At 31.1% G+C, this 23250-nt stretch overlaps 3 protein-coding genes across 6 annotated transcripts; all 3 read right to left on the reverse strand.

Moving 5' to 3' along the window:
- Positions 1 to 712: 712 nt before the first annotated feature.
- LOC123711598 (alpha-tocopherol transfer protein-like) lies at positions 713 to 7642 on the reverse strand. The gene is made up of 8 exons (XM_045664211.1): positions 7298 to 7642; positions 6159 to 6302; positions 5208 to 5367; positions 4785 to 4911; positions 3656 to 3787; positions 2359 to 2469; positions 1980 to 2082; positions 713 to 980 (listed from the first exon to the last, which is right to left on the reverse strand). Exons 2-8 carry the CDS (start codon positions 6298 to 6300, stop codon positions 835 to 837), a joined length of 921 nt encoding a protein of 306 aa, XP_045520167.1. The 5' UTR covers positions 6301 to 6302; positions 7298 to 7642; the 3' UTR covers positions 713 to 834.
- Positions 7643 to 9284: 1642 nt separating this feature from the next.
- LOC123711599 (alpha-tocopherol transfer protein-like) lies at positions 9285 to 13716 on the reverse strand. 4 transcript variants are annotated; one of them, XM_045664214.1, is made up of 8 exons: positions 13494 to 13716; positions 12435 to 12614; positions 11986 to 12142; positions 11633 to 11762; positions 11046 to 11177; positions 10618 to 10728; positions 10413 to 10512; positions 9285 to 9987 (listed from the first exon to the last, which is right to left on the reverse strand). In XM_045664214.1, exons 2-8 carry the CDS (start codon positions 12589 to 12591, stop codon positions 9896 to 9898), a joined length of 879 nt encoding a protein of 292 aa, XP_045520170.1. In that variant the 5' UTR covers positions 12592 to 12614; positions 13494 to 13716; the 3' UTR covers positions 9285 to 9895. The 4 variants fall into 4 exon arrangements, with proteins under 4 accessions (XP_045520170.1, XP_045520171.1, XP_045520169.1 ...); XM_045664215.1 differs by having other exon boundaries at positions 10413 to 10518; positions 12435 to 12580; positions 13512 to 13714; XM_045664213.1 differs by having other exon boundaries at positions 10413 to 10518; positions 13512 to 13713.
- A 1284-nt stretch (positions 13717 to 15000) lies between these two features.
- On the reverse strand, positions 15001 to 21936 carry LOC123712265. The gene is made up of 14 exons (XM_045665274.1): positions 21747 to 21936; positions 21353 to 21509; positions 20056 to 20185; positions 19413 to 19544; positions 19169 to 19279; positions 18911 to 19016; positions 18533 to 18681; positions 17600 to 17747; positions 17099 to 17258; positions 16758 to 16887; positions 16301 to 16432; positions 15891 to 16001; positions 15613 to 15718; positions 15001 to 15246 (listed from the first exon to the last, which is right to left on the reverse strand). The coding sequence occupies exons 1-14, from the start codon at positions 21883 to 21885 to the stop codon at positions 15095 to 15097; spliced, it is 1863 nt and encodes a 620-aa protein (XP_045521230.1). The 5' UTR covers positions 21886 to 21936; the 3' UTR covers positions 15001 to 15094.
- Between the last annotated feature and the right edge of the window lie 1314 nt (positions 21937 to 23250).

A 23250-nucleotide genomic window follows, 5' to 3' on the forward strand; every position in this document is an offset into this window, starting at 1 on the left:
CACAACTTTTTTCTTTTGAATAACATTGTCAAGATATGTAGCGATGTATATGTCGCAGCCAACTAGCTTAATAAGCCGTTCCATTGACAGCCTAGCCTTTTAACTAAATGACGCTGTTTAGCTAACGGCTAGCTAAACAGCGTTCAGCCGTAGCGTTTAATACAAGATTTTATAAACTGGTTGGCTAATACTTAGCCCATTCATACGATACAGTCATTATTTGGCATAAATAAAAAACAAGATACATGACATTAACAAATATTTATTTTAAACTTAAATTGCTTAAATCAAATTCACATTATTATTCATTACTCTTCAAATGTACTTGTTGTTTTTTATGAAACTTTGGAAAACATCATCTAAGTTGTGGTTTGCCGACGCCATATTGACAGTTAGAATAGTTTCGTTTCGAGTTTGAGAGTGGCAGAAAGTGGAACTAAATTTAAATTAACAGTCAACAGGCTAGCCAAATTATGAATCGTCTTCGATCCAAGTCATTTGCCTAGGTGTTCGCTAGGCTGACCATCTTTCAGGCCGCTAGTTAAACGGCTAGGCTGTTAATTGAACGGCTAATTAAGCTAGTTGGCTGCGACATATATATTGCGTTAAAATAACTCGCAATACAGATTAACATATTATTCTCATCACGTACCTAAAGTATCGCATAATTAATTCACATTAATGCGGAAGGTACAAATAAAACAATATTCTGTACAATATATGTATCATAATTTTTATCTATATCTTTTCAAGTTTTACCTCTTGGAACTTGGAACACACGATCTATTGTGGAGGTAAACGCTAAATGCCTTTGACTATTGAATTATTATTTAATTAGTCGATTTCAAGGGCTCTGAAGGATCCTGTATTGGAAATATCGACTCCCTGTGGTTTTCCGAGCCGAAGTGACTCATCAGTTCCAAACTTCATTTCTTCTATCATCCAATCCTTGTACTCAATTATTTTATTTTCCCAGTATTCTGTAAAGATATGAGAAATCTCTATATATAAAAAATCTATAAATTAAAACCTTATGAAAATAATGCAATTAATTCGAAACTTTGCTCAAATTACAATCTTTACGTCTTTTAATAATGCCTTTGTTTTCCGTGTTTTTATAAACATTTACATAATTTAATCTACTGAGGGTTTTATTAAAGCTGTTGATTTTTTAAATGGCCTTTACCAAATATGCGTGATATTACGAATTATATACGTAGTCCAGCCCTAAGTTCTGTTACAAATGAAAATGCATTTTTTTAATGAAGTAATGTAATACATATTTATTAAAGTCTCAGCAAAAAACAAATAAACTCTTCTATTCGAAATGGCTACTTTTGGCTTTTATACAGGCCTTTAATCTGTTTGGCCACGAACCTATGGATTTACGCATTGCTTCCAAGGTAATTTTCGCCACTGCTTGCTCCAAAGATTTTTTAAGAGACTCAATGTCACCGTTATATTTAGAACAAGCCATGTCCTCGAAGTGTTGTTGTATCTGTTGTATGAGTACGCTATACGAACATACGGCTGATACCAAGCTTTTGAAGTGACTGGAATATGACCGAAGGCTTCATACCAACTTTGTGCAAGGCGTTCACTACAATTCTATTTTCATTACCATACCATTTTGTATTGTAATTTGATAATGAACACGAATAAAACGTGTGTGTACTTATGTACACGCGTTAGAAGTTATACTTCTTTGGCGTAACTAAATATTTTCAAAAAAATATCTTTCGCCTTACGTTCGTAGAAAAAAAGACACTAACAATAGAAAAAAATACTCTCGCCATTTTGCCCTAACGTGCCAAAAGTATAACTTCAAAATATATGATTTTTATTTTTCCAAATTCATAATTATTAAAAAGTTGAAAAAAGTTTTTTATGTAACAGTATTTATGGCCAGACTTACAGACTCCTGTTCTGGAGGTTTCTCATTGTATTTACAAAGACAAGTTATTGTCTTCAGTACTTACTAGTTATATCTGCTACTGTTCCTCCGCTTCCACCATATTCAGCTGGAATCACTTCCTTTGGTAACACCGCGTGTAATTCTTCATATGTTTTGTGTATTTTTAGCTAAAATATTTGTATAAAGTTCAATTTCATTTTTTTACTCAATGTAGGTACTTTAAATACTTGTATAAATAGTAGCTTAAATACCTTCGTATTTATGCTATTATTTACACAAGTTGTATTGTAAAATGTATCGTATCGATCATATCGATTATACGTATATTTTAAATCAGTACCTATTATAAATAAATATTATTCATTGTTTAATAAATAATTGACACTAGTTTTAAATACATTTTAACAATTACAATTCTTAGCAATGCAAACCCTTTAACCTACCCTTTCCTTCGCTTTGCTGTTCAAGAATCCTGATACGAGTTTAAAAACAATTTCGACGCCAGTCGGCACATTAAGATGGTGGCTCCCTTTGAGACGAAGAGGAAGGGAATCCTAAAACACACAATTCTAGAAAAGCATAAATCAACAAAAAATTTCATAGTAGTATCGTTATAGGAGATAATAATCTGGACATATTCGCTTTGGTTCTACCAGATAAGATATGTAATATAATGTTCATATTAATTACACACTCAGAAGTATTTTTTCTATAAACGGTGCTTTCTATAGAAAGCAATATAGGTTAGATTTATGGTTGTTTATTAAGCATAGGTTTATAAACCAGTGGTTCCACAAACCTATATTCCCAACGTAAGGCCCAAAGAGGTCTTTTCGATTAAAATTATTTGCAATTTGAATTTTAGTTTGTTTATATGTTTTAAAATTTTATTTATTTATTAATTTCCTAGTCATTTCTTTCTAAAACCTATTATTTAAGTTTCTTAAGTGATCATTTTTTAATACTAATAATTATGTTACTATCAGTGGCCTTCGCCTGTTCTTGGATTAGTTTATTTTTATACACAATAAGGCGATCACTGCGTGACACGTATCGTTGGTTTTTGGAACATAAACATGTTGGTGGTAAAGCCAACACTGCTCTATACGCAATCCAAATCCTAGTTTTACAAGAGATTGCTATTTTACTTGATTCCACTTTTACATTTCAAAAACTGATCGAATGTACGTCTTGACGATCTTTTTTCAAACCTATCTCTATGTGGAAGTTGCAAATAGGTAACAAATCCATTTTTTTGAGGATTTTAAATTAGATATTACTGTATTGACAAGCAGATATGGCCTCGGTCGACCACATGTCTCTGGTAGTGATCTTAGATTATAGATGTAATACATAGAACAAAAACATAAGCGATGTAAAAAATTTCAATGATTAATAAAGATCAATTATGTCGATACAATTATTACCTACCATTATTGTTACAATGTTATTTTCACAAAAATAACAGCAACCGCGGAAACAATAACCGTACTAACGTTCTCGTTAACGGCTTTGAAAAATTTTACACGAAATATTCCACTATGTATAAGTGACTTTTTATATAAATGTATATTTATATATTCGTAGTTTAATGAGAAGATAATTAACATATTAAATAATATATGATAATGATACATAAATGCATCGTAAATTCTGGCTCCATTGATGGCCAGAAATATTTGATACCATCTAAGGAAAGTCCCTTTACTTGTAATAAAATAATAAAGGCTAAGCGCATACTTGGCTGACGGCTACGAGTTTCCGGAGAACACTAGGATTTACTAGAGTTAGGTGAGACATGGTACACCCCTCATAGTCCACTACTATTATAGTACCCACTATTGACGCAGCATCATCTTCCATTACCAATATCTGAAAAATAACGTTAAAAAATCTACACATGGTTATTTAAGATATCACAGCCTTTTATTTACGTGATTTAGCGAATTTATCTTTTTGTCGTATTTAACCAATTTAATGATGATAACAAAACTTGATCAATATTACAAAAAAACTAGTCAAATATTATTATTAGAAACAATATCGTAACGCAACACATGCGCCATTTTAAGCTTCGGGTTTTTAGAATTCGGTTCAAAATTCATAATTAATAACACATCATATAGAATTATTTATTATTTAAACAATCACGATTCATATTAAAAAAAATATTACAGTATCATAATATTTGTACTCATGGTCTTTTCGTTTAAAAATACAATTTAATCGTCTTTAGTCGCCTCAATGCCCATATTGACAAGTTATCAGTAAGAGTATATAGATGTAAGAATGATAGAGATCGATGAAAATCTATAATATAAAAAATCAGCTGTAAACAAAGCAATCGCTTAAAACTAGAAATCTCAATAATTTCTGTTGAAAATACGTAAAATGAAATGAGTTAATTTTCAACGTCTACTCCGGAAGCAATAAAAAAAAATTAAACGATCTCATTAAACTTTACAAGATTAACATAGGACTCCTCATTAATTATTACAATGAGGGGATTAAATGTCGGAGCGGTAAACAGCTCTAAAGAAACGCTATATTTGCATGATATTTCGAGACCGCAAGAATAATACCAAATTCAAGTTGTGTATCGTTTGATCGTTATCTGTAAAAGGGAAAGACTAACGTCGTGGCGCTAGAGATGCTCATACTTTTGACAGTTTCTAGACTCATTTCGGCCTAATATCCCTGACAGAGATAAATAATTTATTTTAATTTTAATTTCTGTCTTAGGTATAATACGCGCATTCCTATTGTAAATTATTCATCATGTGCATATATCATGTTACATTCTAAAATTTATTTCTAACCAAATCTTGTTTGAATTATTCATATTATTAAATAATAAAAAGTAGTATACCTGAACCATATAATATAAGATACACATTATATCCGTAACATCGTATTTGTTCATGTCAAATCTCCCGGCGCGTATTAAAATAGCGCGTGGGTGAAGTGTGCTTGACTTTGGCAATATAAGACATGTTCTGAAAATTAAAAAAATCTTTATTAATGTTCCTTATGAGTTGTAGGTGAGCCATATCAGGATCGTAACAAAACACGAGTTAACAAAAACTCGCCGTCAATTAAATTTTTCACATACCAAATTACCTATTTATCTCATAATTAGCATTTTTATCAGTATTAACTACAAAAACCATTTTGGATGATATTAATTTAATAATGTATCTAATGTTATTTTTGCGCGACAAACAAGAAAGGTTCAAGTGTTATTTTCACTTTAGTTTCGTTTGGTTATGTTAGAGGATATGTAATAATTTACCCAAGTCTTAGGAATTCCAGAAATTCCGGCTCCGTTGGCTTACGCCGCAGTGTCACATCGGCTGCAGTTGTCCGAAGTGTATAATACAAATCCAACTTCTCTTTGACTCTTTCCAAACTAAACTTGCATCCTCGTAGTAAAGCTACAAGCCATTGATCATCTAAAACACACATTAAAAATAATTATTATAATGTAGAAAGCTATTCAATTCTATATCTGTACTCTCTCTTTTTTGATCGGTAACTCATATCTGTGTATCGTGGTCAGCTATATAGTAAGATCTGGCGCGAATAATTTTGCTCCATCAGTCTCGATCCTAAGCTTAAACAAGCTTAGCTTAGTTTTTCAACGGCGTATAATATTGAGGACGACGACTCTTTGACTGGATCAGTCCGTTATTTTGCCTTCGGTGTTGCCAATAAATATGAGCTTCTCTAGTTTCTCTTCCCGACGAATTATGTGACCACTCACGAAATGATCCGTTGTATAGTATAACTATATAATATGTATATTATATAGTTGATAAAAAGGTTTCAAGATGGAGCCGGGTAAGGATCGATGCTTTGGGGCGTTTAGTGGTCCACGGTATTCTTAACATCCACCTTCAGCACCACATTAAGAAGGCGTAATTCCTTTGTATTTCTCGGGCTAACACTGTTCATATTTCTGCTACGTACAGGAAGATTGAAAATACATGGGCACGGAGTCTAATTTTGGTTTTGATACCAGTACCCTTAATAGCCTTAAAATGTTTAAGATAATATGGTAACATTTTTTACTATACATGAATAAAAATTTTAAAAATCATAAATTCCGCGGGTATGTTTGATTTAAAGACAGGGAAATAAGAATGTTATATTAAAAGGTTAATATTAGTAATAAAATAATTTATTGACCTAATTTTGCACAAGTTTTAATAGTTTAAGCCATCAGTAATAGTTAATGTTGTACCTGTTCTAGCTCTTAGATGTGGTTCTTTAGCTAGCCAATCTTTGAGATGCTGAATGTCGTTTGCGGTACGTTTTGGGTTTTCATTCAATTCTTTCTTGGCGATTTCAGCCAATTCAGGGGACAATTCTCGAATTTTCGCCATACCTGTGAGTAAAATATTGATTTTTGTAAAGTTTGCCTATCCCATTTAATTTAACAGTGTCTTCTTACTACTTATACTTCAGTTCAAGTAGGTATGTTTATATAATCTCAGCAAGTATTACAATAACTTATGTGACATTTAATGGTTGTCTTTGTTACCGTTAGTATTTAGATAAAACTAACGCTTAAGCAGTTGTTTTAAAGATATATTATATTAGGGGCTGTTGGAGTTGGATTATATAAATAATTGCAGGCAGCGCTTATCACATGTGAAGATCAAGTTTTAGTTTCGTATAATGCCTGTTTAAATTAAAATTAAATATAAAATGATTGTTTTCTGTTATGAAAAAGTATTTCTGTTCAAGACGCGGACAGTGAAACAACCTAGTGATATATACACGTAAATTATTGTAATAAATAGTGTAATAATTAGTGTAATAGTGTAGTGCTTGGAATATATATATTAAACATGAAGCAATTGAGTGATATTTTACAATAATAAAATAAAATTTTGTATGTTATAATGAAAGCCGCTGTGATGAACTGAGAAACGTTTATTGTTTAAGTTCAAACATTGGAATAAGATATAGTTCTTAAGTAATATGGGCAACCATAACTGGTTCTGTATTGAGATGACGACGAATTATCTGCACATTTAATTCATTAATGTAAGGTAGTAAAAATGTATTGTCACCTTTGCTCATACACTTTTTGCATTTATATCTTATTTTTATTGTAACTTGTTATCAAGATTGATATTTCAAAAGTTAATCTCCTTTGTAATCTATGCCGCTATTATACTTCTCAAATATTTTTATTTAAAAAATCGCTAGATATTAAGAAAGGATAAAATAAAAATATCAGTGGCACGAATTTATAATAATACCCAATAAAATTAAACTATGTACATGCATTTTTGTTAGGCAGTTTCTTTTTCACTACAGGTTTGTCTAACCTACATAATAATTATACTTAAATCTTAATTACAATAAACTTACCTAGAACTATAGAAACACGAGTTACGGTATTCGTGTAATAGACTATCAATAAAATTCACATTTGAAATTTTCCTTAACACGCGCTATTTACTAACACGATTAACCCGAAATGATAAAGATATTATCACTGCAATAACCGTTTGTATTAATAGCACAAATAAAAACGTCAGTGCGATATCAGGTGTCGAAGGAACTGAATGGTTATCAGCTTATCACTGACTCGTTTTCGAGCTATACCTATACGTAATAAATACAACAACTAGTTGTCTAATTGAGAGTTGGTGATTCACCTTAGGTTTCTATGACCTTGATTTGACCTTGAATTTATGCAACCTTTTACCAAAGACATTTACTTTGTCTTTGGTTTTATTACATCATCGGGTAGGACCGTTCTCCGTGAGTAAGGTATATGTTCACGTTCAACCTATCTATATAATTTATTGTTTATTTGTTTTTCCCATTTACTTTTCATTGAAATTGAATACCATTGCATAAGGCGTGCACTTTATTACATCTTATAATTATAAACATGACGTCCTTATGGCAGATACATTTCCCTAGCATCGAGTTTAGTATTAGCTGAACCACTACGATATCAAGTTTGAACCACTTTAATTTAAGACTTCATGCGTAGTACTTAAGGAGTATGTACTTGTGAAGTTATTTAATATCTCTTCATATTTAACTGATGTAACGACCAATTATGATGAATACCGATATTACTTCGGAAAGTATTAATGTCATGTTTATAAAAATAGCTTCGCGTTACTATGAAAAAAATGTATAGTCAGTCAACATTAAATGATATGGACGTCGCAGTTTTTTTTTTAAAGTTGTACACAAGAATAAGTCCGTTAATCATGAATGTTGCATACCGTCATTTTTTTTCATACACGAGTTACGTAACCTTACATATAAATGTTTTAGTTTATAATTTGAAGCTAAGCTTTTCCCACATAATGTTTAATATAACATTGTCGATACATATAATGTCCAATGGGTCGACTACACGAATATTCTTAATAGGTAGAAACAGATATATAGATTTTAGAAACCTTTGATACTTTGGCCTCGATTTATTAATTTCGTGCTCTTATATTATAGAAAAAAATACTTCACAATACTAAAGTTATAGCCAAAGATGGAATGCATAATATAAAACACTCTAATCACTTACGAAACTAAGAAAAAAACATTATCAAATAGGTAAAATTTGGCAAAAAAGGTACATTTAACCAAGTTATACCTAATACGGCTATGTTGTGTGTTGTGTGATGGTGTGTAAGTGAGGGTATGTACCTGAGGGTGGTTACCTGGAGTGTGCTTATGATCCAGGTTATTTAACGCTTTGGCTATTCTTTATACCCCTTTTAAGCATATTCCGCGATAGCTTTAACAAGTCGTGGCTTAAATTGTGGTCGTCTGACCACCATGCTGTGAGATACGAGGCTGAGTTTTTTTTGCCTAGTTGGTGTTAGTTTGAGAAACGTGAAACAAGGCACGATTGCAATTTTGCAAAAAAATCTTCTTTTCGAGAGTCTAGTGTCAATTTTAAAATGTACACACTTGTCTTCATACGTATTAAATTTATTAAAGGATATGGATTTTATAAAATCGTATTGTATCTTTTGAAGTTTCTCTTTTTGTAGTGTCTACTGTCTCATTTGTACATGGTTCTCTTGAATATGTATAGTATTGCATATCATGAAAACGTTTACTACCACGTCTTTCACAACCAAACCGCTTATAGTATATGTCATTACATACAAAGGTTATTCAAGTCAGTCTGACATTTTGTAACAGTCGTCTTCTTTTTTATTTTTAAGTATATCTTTTATACTCACCGAACATACGGTAATTAGAATTATTGATGCTACTATTTATGTCATAAAGATATACATTGTATAACAAGGGGCCTAATATTGATCCTTGAGGAACTCCAGAACCCATATGAACTATATGTGTTGTACTGTAGTGACTTTCACTTCTAGCACACCTCGAGAAAATGTTTTTTTTTATTTGACAAAACGACAATATGTATTATATTGTAGTTGATTGTATTTTGTAACTCGGAGACCAAATAAGATTGTTGCGCTATAAAAGTTCAATGACCATATGATTATCAAAATATTTCAGGTCAGCGAACCATTCTACTTGATATGTATCTACTATGAAAACATAAAGCCAAAAATGCAAAGGATGAATTTACTCAACTCCATTTTAAGTATGCCTCATTGCTAAGATCGGTACTGTTCTACAATTATGAACTCAACAATGCAAATGAATAAGTGTATTTTTGATAAACATCTACGATCGGTTTGAGTACTTCATGGAATACTATTTGGATAATAATTGCTGTCGACCAACCGAACACAATGGTTCATATTATAAATATGTCAATTTTTCGTCTTAGCCGAAAGGTTGAATTTTTGTAATCATTGCTTATCGTAATCGTATTATTTTTGTATCGTATATATTTGTCACTATATCATTTAAAAAGATCCCTTTACGAAAAATATAATTTAATAAAAAATAATTTATTAAAATTATCAAAATTTCCCTTTCAAACCAATAAAATAATAGTGCTACAAGATAATGTTATCTTCTCTGTCGCAGTGATTCGTCCGATTTGTATTCAAAATCTTCACGTAACCAACCCTCGTACTCTCTAAATTTTCTTTTCCAGTAATCTGTAAAAAAATCATACCAAATATAATAAGGTCTACAAAAGTAAAAGTATACATTTTATGTACACAAAAGCATTACGTTAATATTTAAGCTTACGTCCGTTGCTTGTCAGTCAATGGAGTTTGCATATTATCTACCGTAACAATAATGAACACATTAATATTTATCGTATAATTTTACGGTATCTGTTAAGCGATATAATCCGTAGCTAGAATTGTATGGAAGTTTACAACGCCGCACATATTAGTTGGGCAAATATGCGTTCAAATATTTATTGTTTTACTATTGTATTTTATTACGGTGAAACTTTGTGAATAATCAACAAACGCTGTTGATCAGTTACTTCTGATAATTTTAGCTGAATATAATTATTAATATTATTTCTATTCAATTAAGTTCTTCTTTACAAACTAATTAATTACACTACCTATTATCTCTCTCATGGTGCCACCGTCTCCACCGTACTCAGCAGGCAAGACTTCTCGTGGCACACACTTATAAAATTCCTCATAATTTTTGTTGTGTATCTGAAACTGTATTGTATTTTAGACATTTTTAAATATAATAAATGTCAAGTTTTAAAACATTTTCGATTCCTAGTTCATTTTCTATATAATTGTTTGTTTCGTTACCCTTTTTCTAATTTTATCGTTGAGAAAATGCTTGACCAAATTAAAACAGGTTTCAAAGAAATACATAGTATTGAGTATGTGGACACCCTTCATCCGTGTAGCTGCAGCGTCCTGAAATTAAGAAACCATGATGTATTGGTAATGTACACTTCGCGAGATTGTAAAATATCTAATTCTAGTACATAGTTTGACCAATATGAATTTCAACCTCTTTGTATTACCATAGGGAAAAATAAACAAAACAACGTATGTGCGGAGTCAAACGCACTCCAGTCAGTCAGTTGGGTATAATAAAGTAAATGCAATAATTATACATACTTTGATCAGTGACTTATGTAGTGTAATTTATAGGGCTACAGACAAAAGAAATGAATTGTTTACAAGGAATTACTACGAGGTATATCTAAAATATTACAGCTATACTTTACCTGAGTGACTGTTATCAATTTCCTTATCTCAAATATTGATATCTGTCTAATGTGCGATAGCGAGGTCCCCTTCAAGTCAACCACGTTTACCATTCCTGCCACTGTCAAGTTATCATCTTCCATGTATGATATCTGATAAATTATTATTAATATTTAGCTTTGTCTAAAATCTCAAAATCGGCCAGATTTTAGGTTTGATTAGTATTTTTTTTAATAATCTTAAATTAGTAATAATGATGAACATCAAAATATAATATTTTCATGTAAATGTATACTTATGAAGGTCAGAAAAAATTAATTGTTCTAACTTGACATTTACCGCCAGGTCTCAAACCAAGGGCGTAGAACGGACGAGAAGAACTGGCAATAAACTTGGTCCCTCATTTAATTATCTAGTCACACGCTAGAATATCATAGGGACCATATAGGGATGGTTACATTATTATTTTTAACGAAAAGAGAAAATATAGGGTGTTATTTACTATGACTTGTTTATGGGATCTATAAAATCTGGTGTTATTTAGTTAAGGTATCAAATAATAATAAATATATAACAATAAAGTAGTGTAGTGTAGAAATAGAGGTACCTGGTGTTGAAATAACATAACAGCCATCACTTCCATAAAAGTAAAGTCTGATGGATTGCACCATCCTGGTCTTAAGAGTATTACACGAGGGTCTGCTGGACCTTTGGTCTTAGGCATAGTCAGAATTGCTCTGAAAAAAGTTAACAAAGTTAAACCATTGAAATAATTTAAGCGTAATCCTCGGATTTTTACTTTGATGGCAATGGTAAATAAAGGCTACGGGATGTATATATTTTAATTTAAATTTATTAAAGACCCAATGGGTATCGACTTAGGTATACTCCTACGCATACATTATCACAAATATATACACAATGTCTTGAAGAAATTTAAATAAAGTCGGTATATCATACCCAGTTTCTAATATACTATAGATCTTTGATTCTGAATATTTAATACAATACACTTCGGGTGCCGTCGTCCTTAGCGTGTAGTACAAATCTATTTTTGATTTCGTCTTATCTAAGTTATATTTACATCCACGTAAAAACGCCACAAGCCATTGATCATCTGAAAAAAAATTCAACGTATATTAGTATACTCCATAACCATTATATCTACACGTTATAAAGCATGACTTATGACTAATCAGATTACTTACAGTTTGTTTTTTCGAATTTGAAAACAATTTTGATGTAGGTGAAAGTTAATTTCCTTATATTAAAAACATAATACACAAAAACATTGTTGTGAGTGACATGAGTCTACTTCATTCAAATGTAACTAAAATCTGAGACTATCCAGGAAAATGGCCACTGCATATATTATGGTTAACAGATTGTCATTTAAGAATATACGTTACCTGTTCTGACTTTCAAATGCGGTTGCACTGCAATCCATTCCTTTAACAATCTTAAACTTTCTTCTATACGCGTTGGTTCTTCGTTCAACTCCTCCCTGGCCTTCGCAGCCAACAGAGGATGAAGTTGTCTTAACGACATTTTCAAGCTAATTAACATACATCATTACTAATGTCTTCCGTCTGAAAAGTATTCCTTTATATTACTAACGATGTTTTATCTTTAAAACTTCATTTTATCTCATAAACTGCAACAAAGTATATGCATAGTATACGTTTTTGTTATCATGTACACTACGTATAAAATAATTAATACAAATAATACGAAATTAGTGCTATATTATTCACATAAAAAAATCTAAAACAAAAATTTTCTACTTTTAAGCATTAACTATCGAAATAATGTCTCGACCACTTCTTCCAAGTCATAATGTTTGGTATAAAGTATATTTTTCGCGCATATTTTAATTATTTTTAAATAAATTATTGACGCGTTTTTTTTTAAAGAAAATCTTACGCGTCATACAAAATATGAAAGTTTATCATTCCTTATGGAAGTTTGTGAATAATAGAAAACCCTTTTTTTGTTACATTTGGTTAGTTAGGTCTTTATTCTCTTTTTATTTTGCAAAAAATAAAAATGATACTAGCTAACTCTTAGTCCTATTGGATAGAATTATATTAGAATACAATATTCTAGTTTTAGACTTAGCAGGTGAAATATATTTTATTTGTTGTCTGAATTTTAGGTAAACAAAAACCATCAGGCGTTTAATTATCCCAATGTTACCTAATTTGAGGACAAAAACATTGACAATTTTATAAACTTAAAGCATTCAGTTTAATAAGATATATGTAATGAAATTTATAATTTATTTATTTATTATATATGTATCTAAATATGTACCTATATCAAATTATTATCATCAACCCTAATAATACAACTCGTTAATATTAATTAAAAACCCATTCACTTAAATCTATTTTAATATATTAACTACTCTGTTACTCTTTTATGTAATATTTAACACGCGATAAAAAATAAACAATCTTAAATCTTACCTTTTTTAGTTTACTTACTACTTTTGACGTTACTTTGCTACTTTTGATACAAATCCAATCTAAACAAATGTTTTGGCTCAAGCAATATAACAAAGCCAATAACTTCAAATACTTTTATTTATATTTAACACGCACACGCGGCTCATTGTTTGTCGTCAAACCGGTGACTGACTGTATCTGTAAGTTTCACAATCTACACTCACGTAATAGGCGAGTTATAGCTAAAATTATAATTTTAGCTGACAATTTAGGACTATACAGCTACTTTATAGGAATAAGACTATAGATTAATCTTTTTAGCTCCAAACACAACTCAATATCAATATTGCAACACGTGTTATTAGTACAATAATTGCTGTTTATTACCATTGAACCCATACTCGAAGGCAACTCTGCGTCACGCTTCGCGCCATAGTGTGCTGTGTAAAAAGTAGGACAGAATACCTATGAATAAATGTTAACATTTATTCTGTTTGTTGGACTTGATTAAAAAACTTGACTTAATTGAACTTAAATTTCTATATCCCTATGTATTATTCGACTTAGTGACCTTATGGAAATTGTCGTAACAAGTTTGTGGTCGTAGGAGGTAAATCAAATGCCGCTGAAATGTGCCAATGTCCCACACAATGTGTGGGATAGAGAACTCGAAAACATGAATACGCTTGATTCGATTAATAAAATACTTTATATTATAACCTTAGATATGACAAATATATATCTGCATATCTACCCATGCGAAGCCGAAGAGAACCGTTAGTCGTTCGAATAGAATTACTTTGTTTGTTTTTAATGTATAGCACAAATTTTAATCTGTGTAATTAGTCATTGTCTCCGATAAGTACTTGTACTATTATTACACACTGTATTTCTTACTTAAAAGAAGTAAGTAAAAAAGGGTTTTATACAGCCGGCGTGACCCAGCTCATTAATGGAAATAATGACGCCACAGTATTGCTATTTTAAAATCTATGTAGCTTCATATACTTGTAACTTCGAGATGATTTCAAGGATTATCCGAATAGCGGCAATGTAAAAATAGCATAACGCTAGGGTCCAACAACCTGTGTTTAAGGCAGGTTACACGAATATAACATTTACTGCCTACGTCACTAAGATCTTATGGGCTTACCAGGTTAAAAATTAAGGTTTGCGCTGCTGAATTAAAGAATCAACACACTATAATACCAGAGCGTTGTCGTTTGCATATAAAAAATTCAATGCTCCTTTGCCTTTATCGCATCTCTAAAAATAATGTCTGCCATTCCCGTTCCGATAAACGTATAAATAAAATGAGTTATTTGCTTTTGTTTATATTAATCGGCGTTACAGCCGTCTATGGATCTCTTATAGATTTTTATTGATATGCCAGGGGCCTATACATCTCTACTTTATTAATAACCGTAAACGCGAGTGTTTATTGCTCACATAGAAAAATAGTAGCCATGACCTCGACTCAACCAGGGTCAACCATCGTACGCTTCACCACCAGTAATAAAACTATAAATACAAACCTATATTTTGATTTATTTATTAATATTTTGAACCGTAGTAATACAACGGTGCTTTGACTTTATAAATAGAAAGGATATATATGTCCTTTAGTCAAACTCCAACTGTCTGAACGAGCCATCGAGGCCAAACATTTCCTCTGCTGATTTCGGTTTTCCAGGACGTTTGAACTCGTCAGTACCATACTGCCAGTCTTCCTCCAGCCAATCGCTGTATTCGGCAATTTTTTTCTGCCAATATTCTAAAAAAGGAATTAAAAGTTAACCACCCAATGACTAAATAATAAACGTTGTAACATTTATAACAAATCGAAGCGTTATTATTATACGTAATAAATATGTTATAATATTTGTATTAAAGAAATTAATTTTACTATTATCTCTGTAAATCGCCGATGGAACATGAGGCGCCCATAATAATGTGAGACTACAGTCTATCAACTCTTAGACAAGTTTTCTCACGATGATTTTTTTCATAGAATAAAATAACATTGTTACACAGTCGGAGTTCGAAAGTACAGTCAGTATCCAGCTTTTAAAATCTCAATCTCTCTCTAGTACCAAAATCTGCTTCATAAGATTCTATTTGCGACACACGTTTGCCTTACCAACTATTTCAGCGATGGTACCACCGTTGCCACCGTATTCGACAGGCAAAATTTCTTTTGGTATATCTTGATACATATCTTCATAGTTTTTGTTATGAACGTGCAACTGTAAGAATATATCGTGCATTATTACTAGTTTAAATTAATTTAATATTAGTTATTGTAAAACTAGAGACTTCTATCATTCGTCAAATCTTTTAATTTTAACTTTAAGAAGCTGATTGAATGTCGTTTAGAGATCTTAATTATATTTTGTATTTAATTTGTAATGGCTGTACCCTGCTCTTAGTTTTCTCGTTCAAGAATCTCTTCATCATATTATAAATTGTCTCAAAGCCACTTCCCACGTTAATATAATGGCCACCTTTAAAGCGCAGAGGGACCGCTTCCTGAAAAAATGAAATATTGAATACTGATTAAACTTAGTCAATTATAAGCAAACAAATTCTTAATAAGAAAAGTTTAGGAAATAGTTTAGCTGCTTGATGTAGCTCTCATAAACACTGTTCGGATGGCAGATAGACTGGTTTACGAATGAGTACTGAGGCAAGACATTAAAAATTAAAAAGGATATAGAAGACCATTTTAAATTTAACAGAGATGAACTTTTATTCATATTCTAAATCCGGTATAATTATTTGATGAAAAGTAATACATAATTTGAGGTATATAAAGTGAAAACGTATACCTGGGAATAAACAGACATTTTCTTCATTAACGTTGGAGTCATTTGAAAGAAGAATGCCATGTTAACATTTTCACAGTCCATTACAAATCGTGCGCCCGCCACTACTGTATTGTCGTCTTCTAGCAACATTATCTGAAAAATAATAATTGCCATTTAGGCCCCACAACAATTGTGTAGTGTATCACTACGATAGTGATCAGCAGAATCTATCAATCCGAAACATTTATTGTTTCTCCGAAAATCATACCCAGAATTTTCAGTTTTGCTTGTTGTCTGCGTTTTGTTGCTCAAATACAGAACCTTACCAATTCATGTCTTCTATTACTACATTTCTCATTTTAAATATTAACTAATATGAAGCAGTGATACGGCATAATCCTACGCTTTCTTATAAACCTATAAAGAAAATATCGAGTACATATCACATGATATGTTGTATATATATATCTTTACATACCTTCTGTATCACATTAGTTACAGCCATAAAGTCTGTAACTTTATATTTTTCAGTATCCAGAACTCCAGGTCTGCCTATGAGGACACTTTGAGCATCCGGTGAAGCTTTCTTTGGCAGAACAAGACAAGATCTTAAAAAAAAATCTTGATATAATAAGAGAATTTTGTTTACTATGGTTTTTTTACATATACATTACTTACTAAATAGTAACGACTTCACTAGCACAATGGATGCAATATATAATTTGAAATATATGGATATAATAAAAATAAAAATTATAAAACTGTTATATCCAACAATATGGGATATAATGTTTATTATTATTAACAAATCATATGTACCCTGAAGCGAGAATTTCTTGGAATACAGGATCAGTGTGTTTTCTTTGCAAAAACAACTCAGGCGCCAACGTCCGAAAAGAGTAATAAAGATCTATCTTCTCTTTAGTTCTTTCTAAACTATATTTGCAACCCCGTAAAAATGTTACAAGCCATTGGTCATCTGTAAAGTTAAATGCAATCCAATCTCCAAAATATAAAATATAATCAGTAAAAATTATCCTTTCATGTTGTTAAAATCAACTTTATAAATCACAACAAGCACTTTGAAACATATTTGTTAAGTAATTAATACAAAATGCAATATTCTTTATTTATTTAATTGAAAATCTGAAAAATCTTATGAGAGAGTCGAGCGTCATCAATCGAGATCATACATTTATTACAGGTCCTTCTCTCTTTAACACACCGTAAACACAAATGTCAGAAAGAGACGCATCACTATACCTAATAGGACAATTAATAGACTTTAGTTTCAAGGAATTATTATGAAATATGAATTACCTGTTCTTGCACGTAAATGAGGTTGCTTTGTGATCCATTCCTTAATGTGTTCTATATCACTTTGGATTCTCTTCGGGTCTTCATTGAGCTCTATCCGAGCTTTTTCTGCCAATTCAGGAGACAGAGGACGTATATTCATGATATTGAATCAATTGACACTGCTCGTACTCGTATCAGTTAACGAATGATTTAGAAATCTTCGATTTAATCATGTAATCAGCTACATTTAGATTGATAACACGTGAAAATTATTACCGGAATATATACCGCACCTTTATTAATTTTTATCTACTGTAATCAAGCCACATTATTTTTCGTTATGTTACTTCCATCTTGATTTACGGTTCAAAAAACGAAAAAAAAATTATGGCGAATTTCTCCAAGGTAGTCCGAACCCTCTCAATTTTTTTCTAACTAGTTAAACATTTCGCTCGTATCGTATGGTTATTAAAAGTGAATATCAAATTTGAAAATTATTACGAATTTGTAAGATGAATTTCATTATTATATCATTAAATATCACAGCAAAACCAATTACAGAGTGTAATATATACCATATATAAGTTTGTTGTTTATAAATATGTATTTTAAAACAACGTGTAATACGTTTACCTAATTTGGACAAGTTCTCTCTTCTTCTCGAGTTGGTTCGTGCAAGCGAAGAGCCCCCGAATGCAAAGGGTTAATTATATCTTCTGTCTTACTTTGCAATAGAAACTTAGGTAATATTGTTTACCTCAAATCAATACATTAGCGATTATCTTGAATGAAAACAAAGGACATTATTTTATATAGACTTTAATAAAGGCATTGTGTAGGTACTGTAATCGAATGAAATACTTGTCATAAACTTTAAAATTTATTTTACCAACAACATAAAAGCAGACATAATTTACATAAATCTCTTTGTACAATTACTAAATATTCGTTCTAATCAAAGTCTAACTTTCTGAACGATCCATCAACTCCGAACATGTCTGCCGCTGAATTAGGTTTTCCCGGTCTCTTGGACTCATCCGTTCCATACTTCGTATCTTCTTCCAGCCATGAACTATATTCCTCCACCTTCTTCATCCAATATCCTGTTAAAAAATTCATAGATCGCCAATTAAAGTATAATTTCATAGTAAATGCTAAATGATTAATCTTTAAAAGATTCGTATTTTATAATATTTTATATCTTATAAATGAAGATATGTACCAAATAGCTATTAAATGTATAGAATTACATTGGTCACTTTTAAAAATAGATGTTAAGACTACTGATGCTATGAATAAGTCTTTTATTTCATAATAATGTTTTTCTGTTACCTGTAATGTCACTAATAGTACCAGCCGTGCCGCCGTATTCTGCTGGTAGAACGTCTTTAGGAATATATTTGTACATTTCTTCATAATTTTCATTGTGAATAATGAGCTGAAAATAAGCTAATTATTAATACTAAGAACATTTAAAAGCCTTACTTTTGTTGTTTTCTTTAAGATTATTTAATTTGACACACGTTACTGAGATAAATAAAAGTTCATATATGGAACATTCATTTGAATGATCGTATCGTATTTACGCACTCTGTTTTTGTTCTTCTCATTTAATAAGCTCCTCATGGCATTGAATATCACATCAAAACCACCTGGTAAGTTTATATAATGTGCACCTTTGAATCGGAATGGGGCTGCATCCTGAAATAGAATTATATTATAATATAACATATATATTAAGCTTGTTTACTTAACAATTTTTTATCTACTTTTTGAAGCAATAATTATTTAGATGTATGATATCGTTTATAGCTTTAAAATGATGCGCTCTTACCTGTCCAATTGCCACCATTTTCTTCATAGTCACAGGCGTCATTTGGGTGAAATGTCCCATTGTTACGCCCTTTAAATCGAGTATAGTACGTCTTCCATTGATCACAGCCTCGTCATCTTCGGCTAATGATATCTGTGAAATTCTAATTATTATTACAAACCAGGTGACACGTTTACTGACTTATAAATTCATATTTATTAGTACTCTCCTGTATATATTGGTTGTATAATTACAATTTGTAATTTCTCATACTCAAGAAAGAGCATCAATAATGGATTTGAATAGATACAAGGCTTGTACTTAAAATAATTATTTAACAGAATTATTATTAATAAAATACTTTTTAACCGGATTGAAGCTATGTATTATTATTATAAACTTATAATTACACAGTCACCGTCACCATGCACGATGTAAAGTATGCGAAACGGCGGAAAAATTTAAATTTAAAATTATATAAATAATTATAAGTTTATAATAATAATACATAGCTTCAATCCGGTTAAAAAGTGTTTTCTTAATTTGTAAAAGCTATGTTAACAAAAGACAATAGAACTATTATTTTACATGTTTTGTTATAAAAATATTCGAAAAATGTTTTTAATTAACGTGCTGGTTTTAAAAAAAGTAATAAAAATTGTACCTTTTCTAACAAAGTTGACACCGCCAGGATCTCGATTATATTGTATTTATTGGCATCGTAGGACCCAGGTCGAACGATTGTTACTCGAGTTCCGTCACAGGCTTTAGACTTGGGCAGAATTACAAATGACCTGCGAATAAATTATCAATAAACACGTGTTTGTTATCAGTACCAGTTCTTTGTCCACTTAATTGCATTACATACATTGTATGGAAACATCTTAGATTGTAAATATTTTGTTTTGTTTGACTAGAGTTGTGTCTAATATTTTGAGACTTAACCATCAGTCATGAAAAGGCAAAAGTTACAAAATCTATCAAAGATATGAAAAAAAATAGAAAGAAAAGTCTATAAACGTTTCAATAAACTGAGCTGCGCACGTACAGTTTGCTAGTAGATTTAGATAAGGCGCATTAACTATTAACACTGGTATATCATAATATATATAAAACTAGTCTGGCCATAAATTCTGTTACAAATGAAAATACATATTTTTCAATTATTTTTAATTTGGAACTCGAATATTATTTTAAAAACTTCTTTCGATTTTACGCCATTTTACATATTAATTATCAAATAACAATATGGATTGGGATGTTTAAGAAAATAGGATTGCAGTGACCGCCTTGCATAAAGCGGATATGGGTGAGCTGTCGGTCATAATCATACTTCAAAAGCTTGGTATCAGCCGTTTGTTCGTAAATCGTATTACCAAGAGATACAACAATACTTGGTTTGTCGATGACCACAAAAGATCGGGGCTATCGCGTGCTATAACGTATTATAACTACAAAGGCTGATAAAGCCAGACTAAACCACATTAGGGAGCAAAAAATCTCATCGCGAAAAATGAAGATTCCCGCTAGGACTTTGGTGCAAAAATGTATGCTGTATGCGCCAAGGTACAACGTCGTCATCATCCTGCGTCAGTAATGGTTTCGTGGGGCGTGTCTAATCTAGGAGTCACAAAACTATTTTTTTGTGAAAAAGGAGTGAAAACTTCAGCCAAAGTGTATAAGATCAAGACTGTATCTTTTGAAACCTCTCAGCCATACGAATACAATATCGACTTATTTTTTGCTGAAACTTACTACTTCATTAAAAAGAAATCATTTTCAGTTGTAACAGATCGTATGGCTGGATCTATATGGTAGATCTACGACTATTAACAATAACGATTGGTTTAGGATTTAGTATGGTGTTGATTTTTTATTATATCATTCAATATTCAATATTTGTCAACAATTGAACCATTGAGTAAACAATGATCTGTTATATTGTCCACACATTAACATACCCAAGCCCAATTATATCTTTAAAAATCTGATCTGTCGGGCGTAAACTGAAAAATTCCGGAATCAAAGTCCGCATTGAGTAGTATAGATCAATCTTTTCCTTAGTTCTTTCCAAACTGAACTTGCATCCACGTAAGAATTGTAACAGCCATTGGTCGTCTAAAAAATTAGTGAATTCATTATTTTTTATCGTTTTCTTTGTGGTATTCAAGCAACAGAAAACAAAATAAAGCGATAAATATGTTCTTTTTATTATACATATTTTAGTCTGTTTCGATTTGTGTTTGAGCCCAATTATTAACAAAGCGAGCATATTTTCTTTATATAGTTTATATGACAATAAAGTCTATGTTGAATTAGAAGGTTACATGTCAGTGTTACGTTATAAGAAAGTACCTGTTCTTGCTCTTAAATGTGGCTGCTTCGATAACCATTCCTTAATATGTTGGATGTCACTGGGCGTCCTCTTTGGATCCTCGTTCAATTCATTCATAGCCTTTTCAGCTAATTCAGGGCTCAGCGCTCTAATAGACATTATAATTACAAAACTAGCACTAGAAACGTCTTAACTTGCACGTAATTATAAGGATAATTGCAATTTATCGACATATCTATCTGATAGAAGTTTAGTCGCTGATTATAAATAATTTAATCTTCACATGATTGATAAATCAATTGTGTACTTAAATATAAATGTGTTTATTCGTTATAACCATGTATTATAATGATTAAGATTTGGGAACCCTTTTAAGTAAAGTAGTCGCAATTCCCAGATACTATATAACAAACTTAATTTTTGTATTGGCCAAAAAAAAATCATATACGATTAGTTTTTTATTTTATTTATTAATTTTATAGTAATTAATAAATTATTCGGCACGTTATAAGTCTTTTAAGACAATCAATTCATGTAAAGCAATAATTTTAAAAAGTTTGCCTATCTTAAGTGATTTATTTAATGTTTATTGTTCACATTGTTTTCGCAATTAAATTTTTCAATCAGATAATAATCTTTATTCATTGCGAATGTCGCACTATGTTGCGTCTTATTATTATGTCTTGGTTGCTATTACTTTGTAAATCATGTATTCCCTACGCTAGATGTTTATTAGAAGTTGAAGAATTTGTTTGCTATAGTCTCAATGATTTTGGTTTAACAGGCAAGCTATCGGCTTGACTATGATTAAGACGAATGTAATTGAAAAATAATACAGCTCAAATATACACGAGACTTTCTTCCAACTATGTTCTCTTTGGAGTAGAGATTCTTGGCCGGTGGGGTTTAAGTGCACAGATACTTATCAAACATTGAAGTTAGCGCCTGGTAAATAGTTCCGGTGACCCCAGCTGGTCCACGCTCAACGAATTGCTATCGCAATACAACGATGAAATTCTTCCAGCTTTAAAGGAAAATTTTCACAGGGGCCAAACTTTTTAAATTTGTTTTAATTTTCTATTTAACAATTTTTAATTATTAATATTACTATGTTCTATATACTATATTCATGTGTTGGAAATATATATTTTTCTTGTAACATGAAAACATGAGATGACATATGTAACACAGATTTTGCGTAACGAAGTTTACATCAGAGATGTACCAGATGCATTTCGACTCACATTTTTCTTTAATGAAACTCTTAAATAAACGATAAAGAATAAAATGTTTATCTGCCGAGGCGGCAAACAGTCTGCATCGATTTAAAATAAACCTTGCACCTTCCCCATCGCTAATCTTAAACTTTACTAAAAACCTGTTGATTGACGTCTTTCAAACTATACGAAACATAGAAACCAAATGGTCGATTTTGCGTAATGAATAATGCTTGGAACTGTAGGTTCGTAGTATGAAGCCTTTTATACTTAAATTAAAGTATACCTATAGTTATTTACCGTGAAT

The sequence above is a fragment of the Pieris brassicae genome, chromosome 7, assembly GCF_905147105.1.
Source record: "Pieris brassicae chromosome 7, ilPieBrab1.1, whole genome shotgun sequence".
Classification (NCBI taxonomy): domain Eukaryota; kingdom Metazoa; phylum Arthropoda; class Insecta; order Lepidoptera; family Pieridae; genus Pieris; species Pieris brassicae.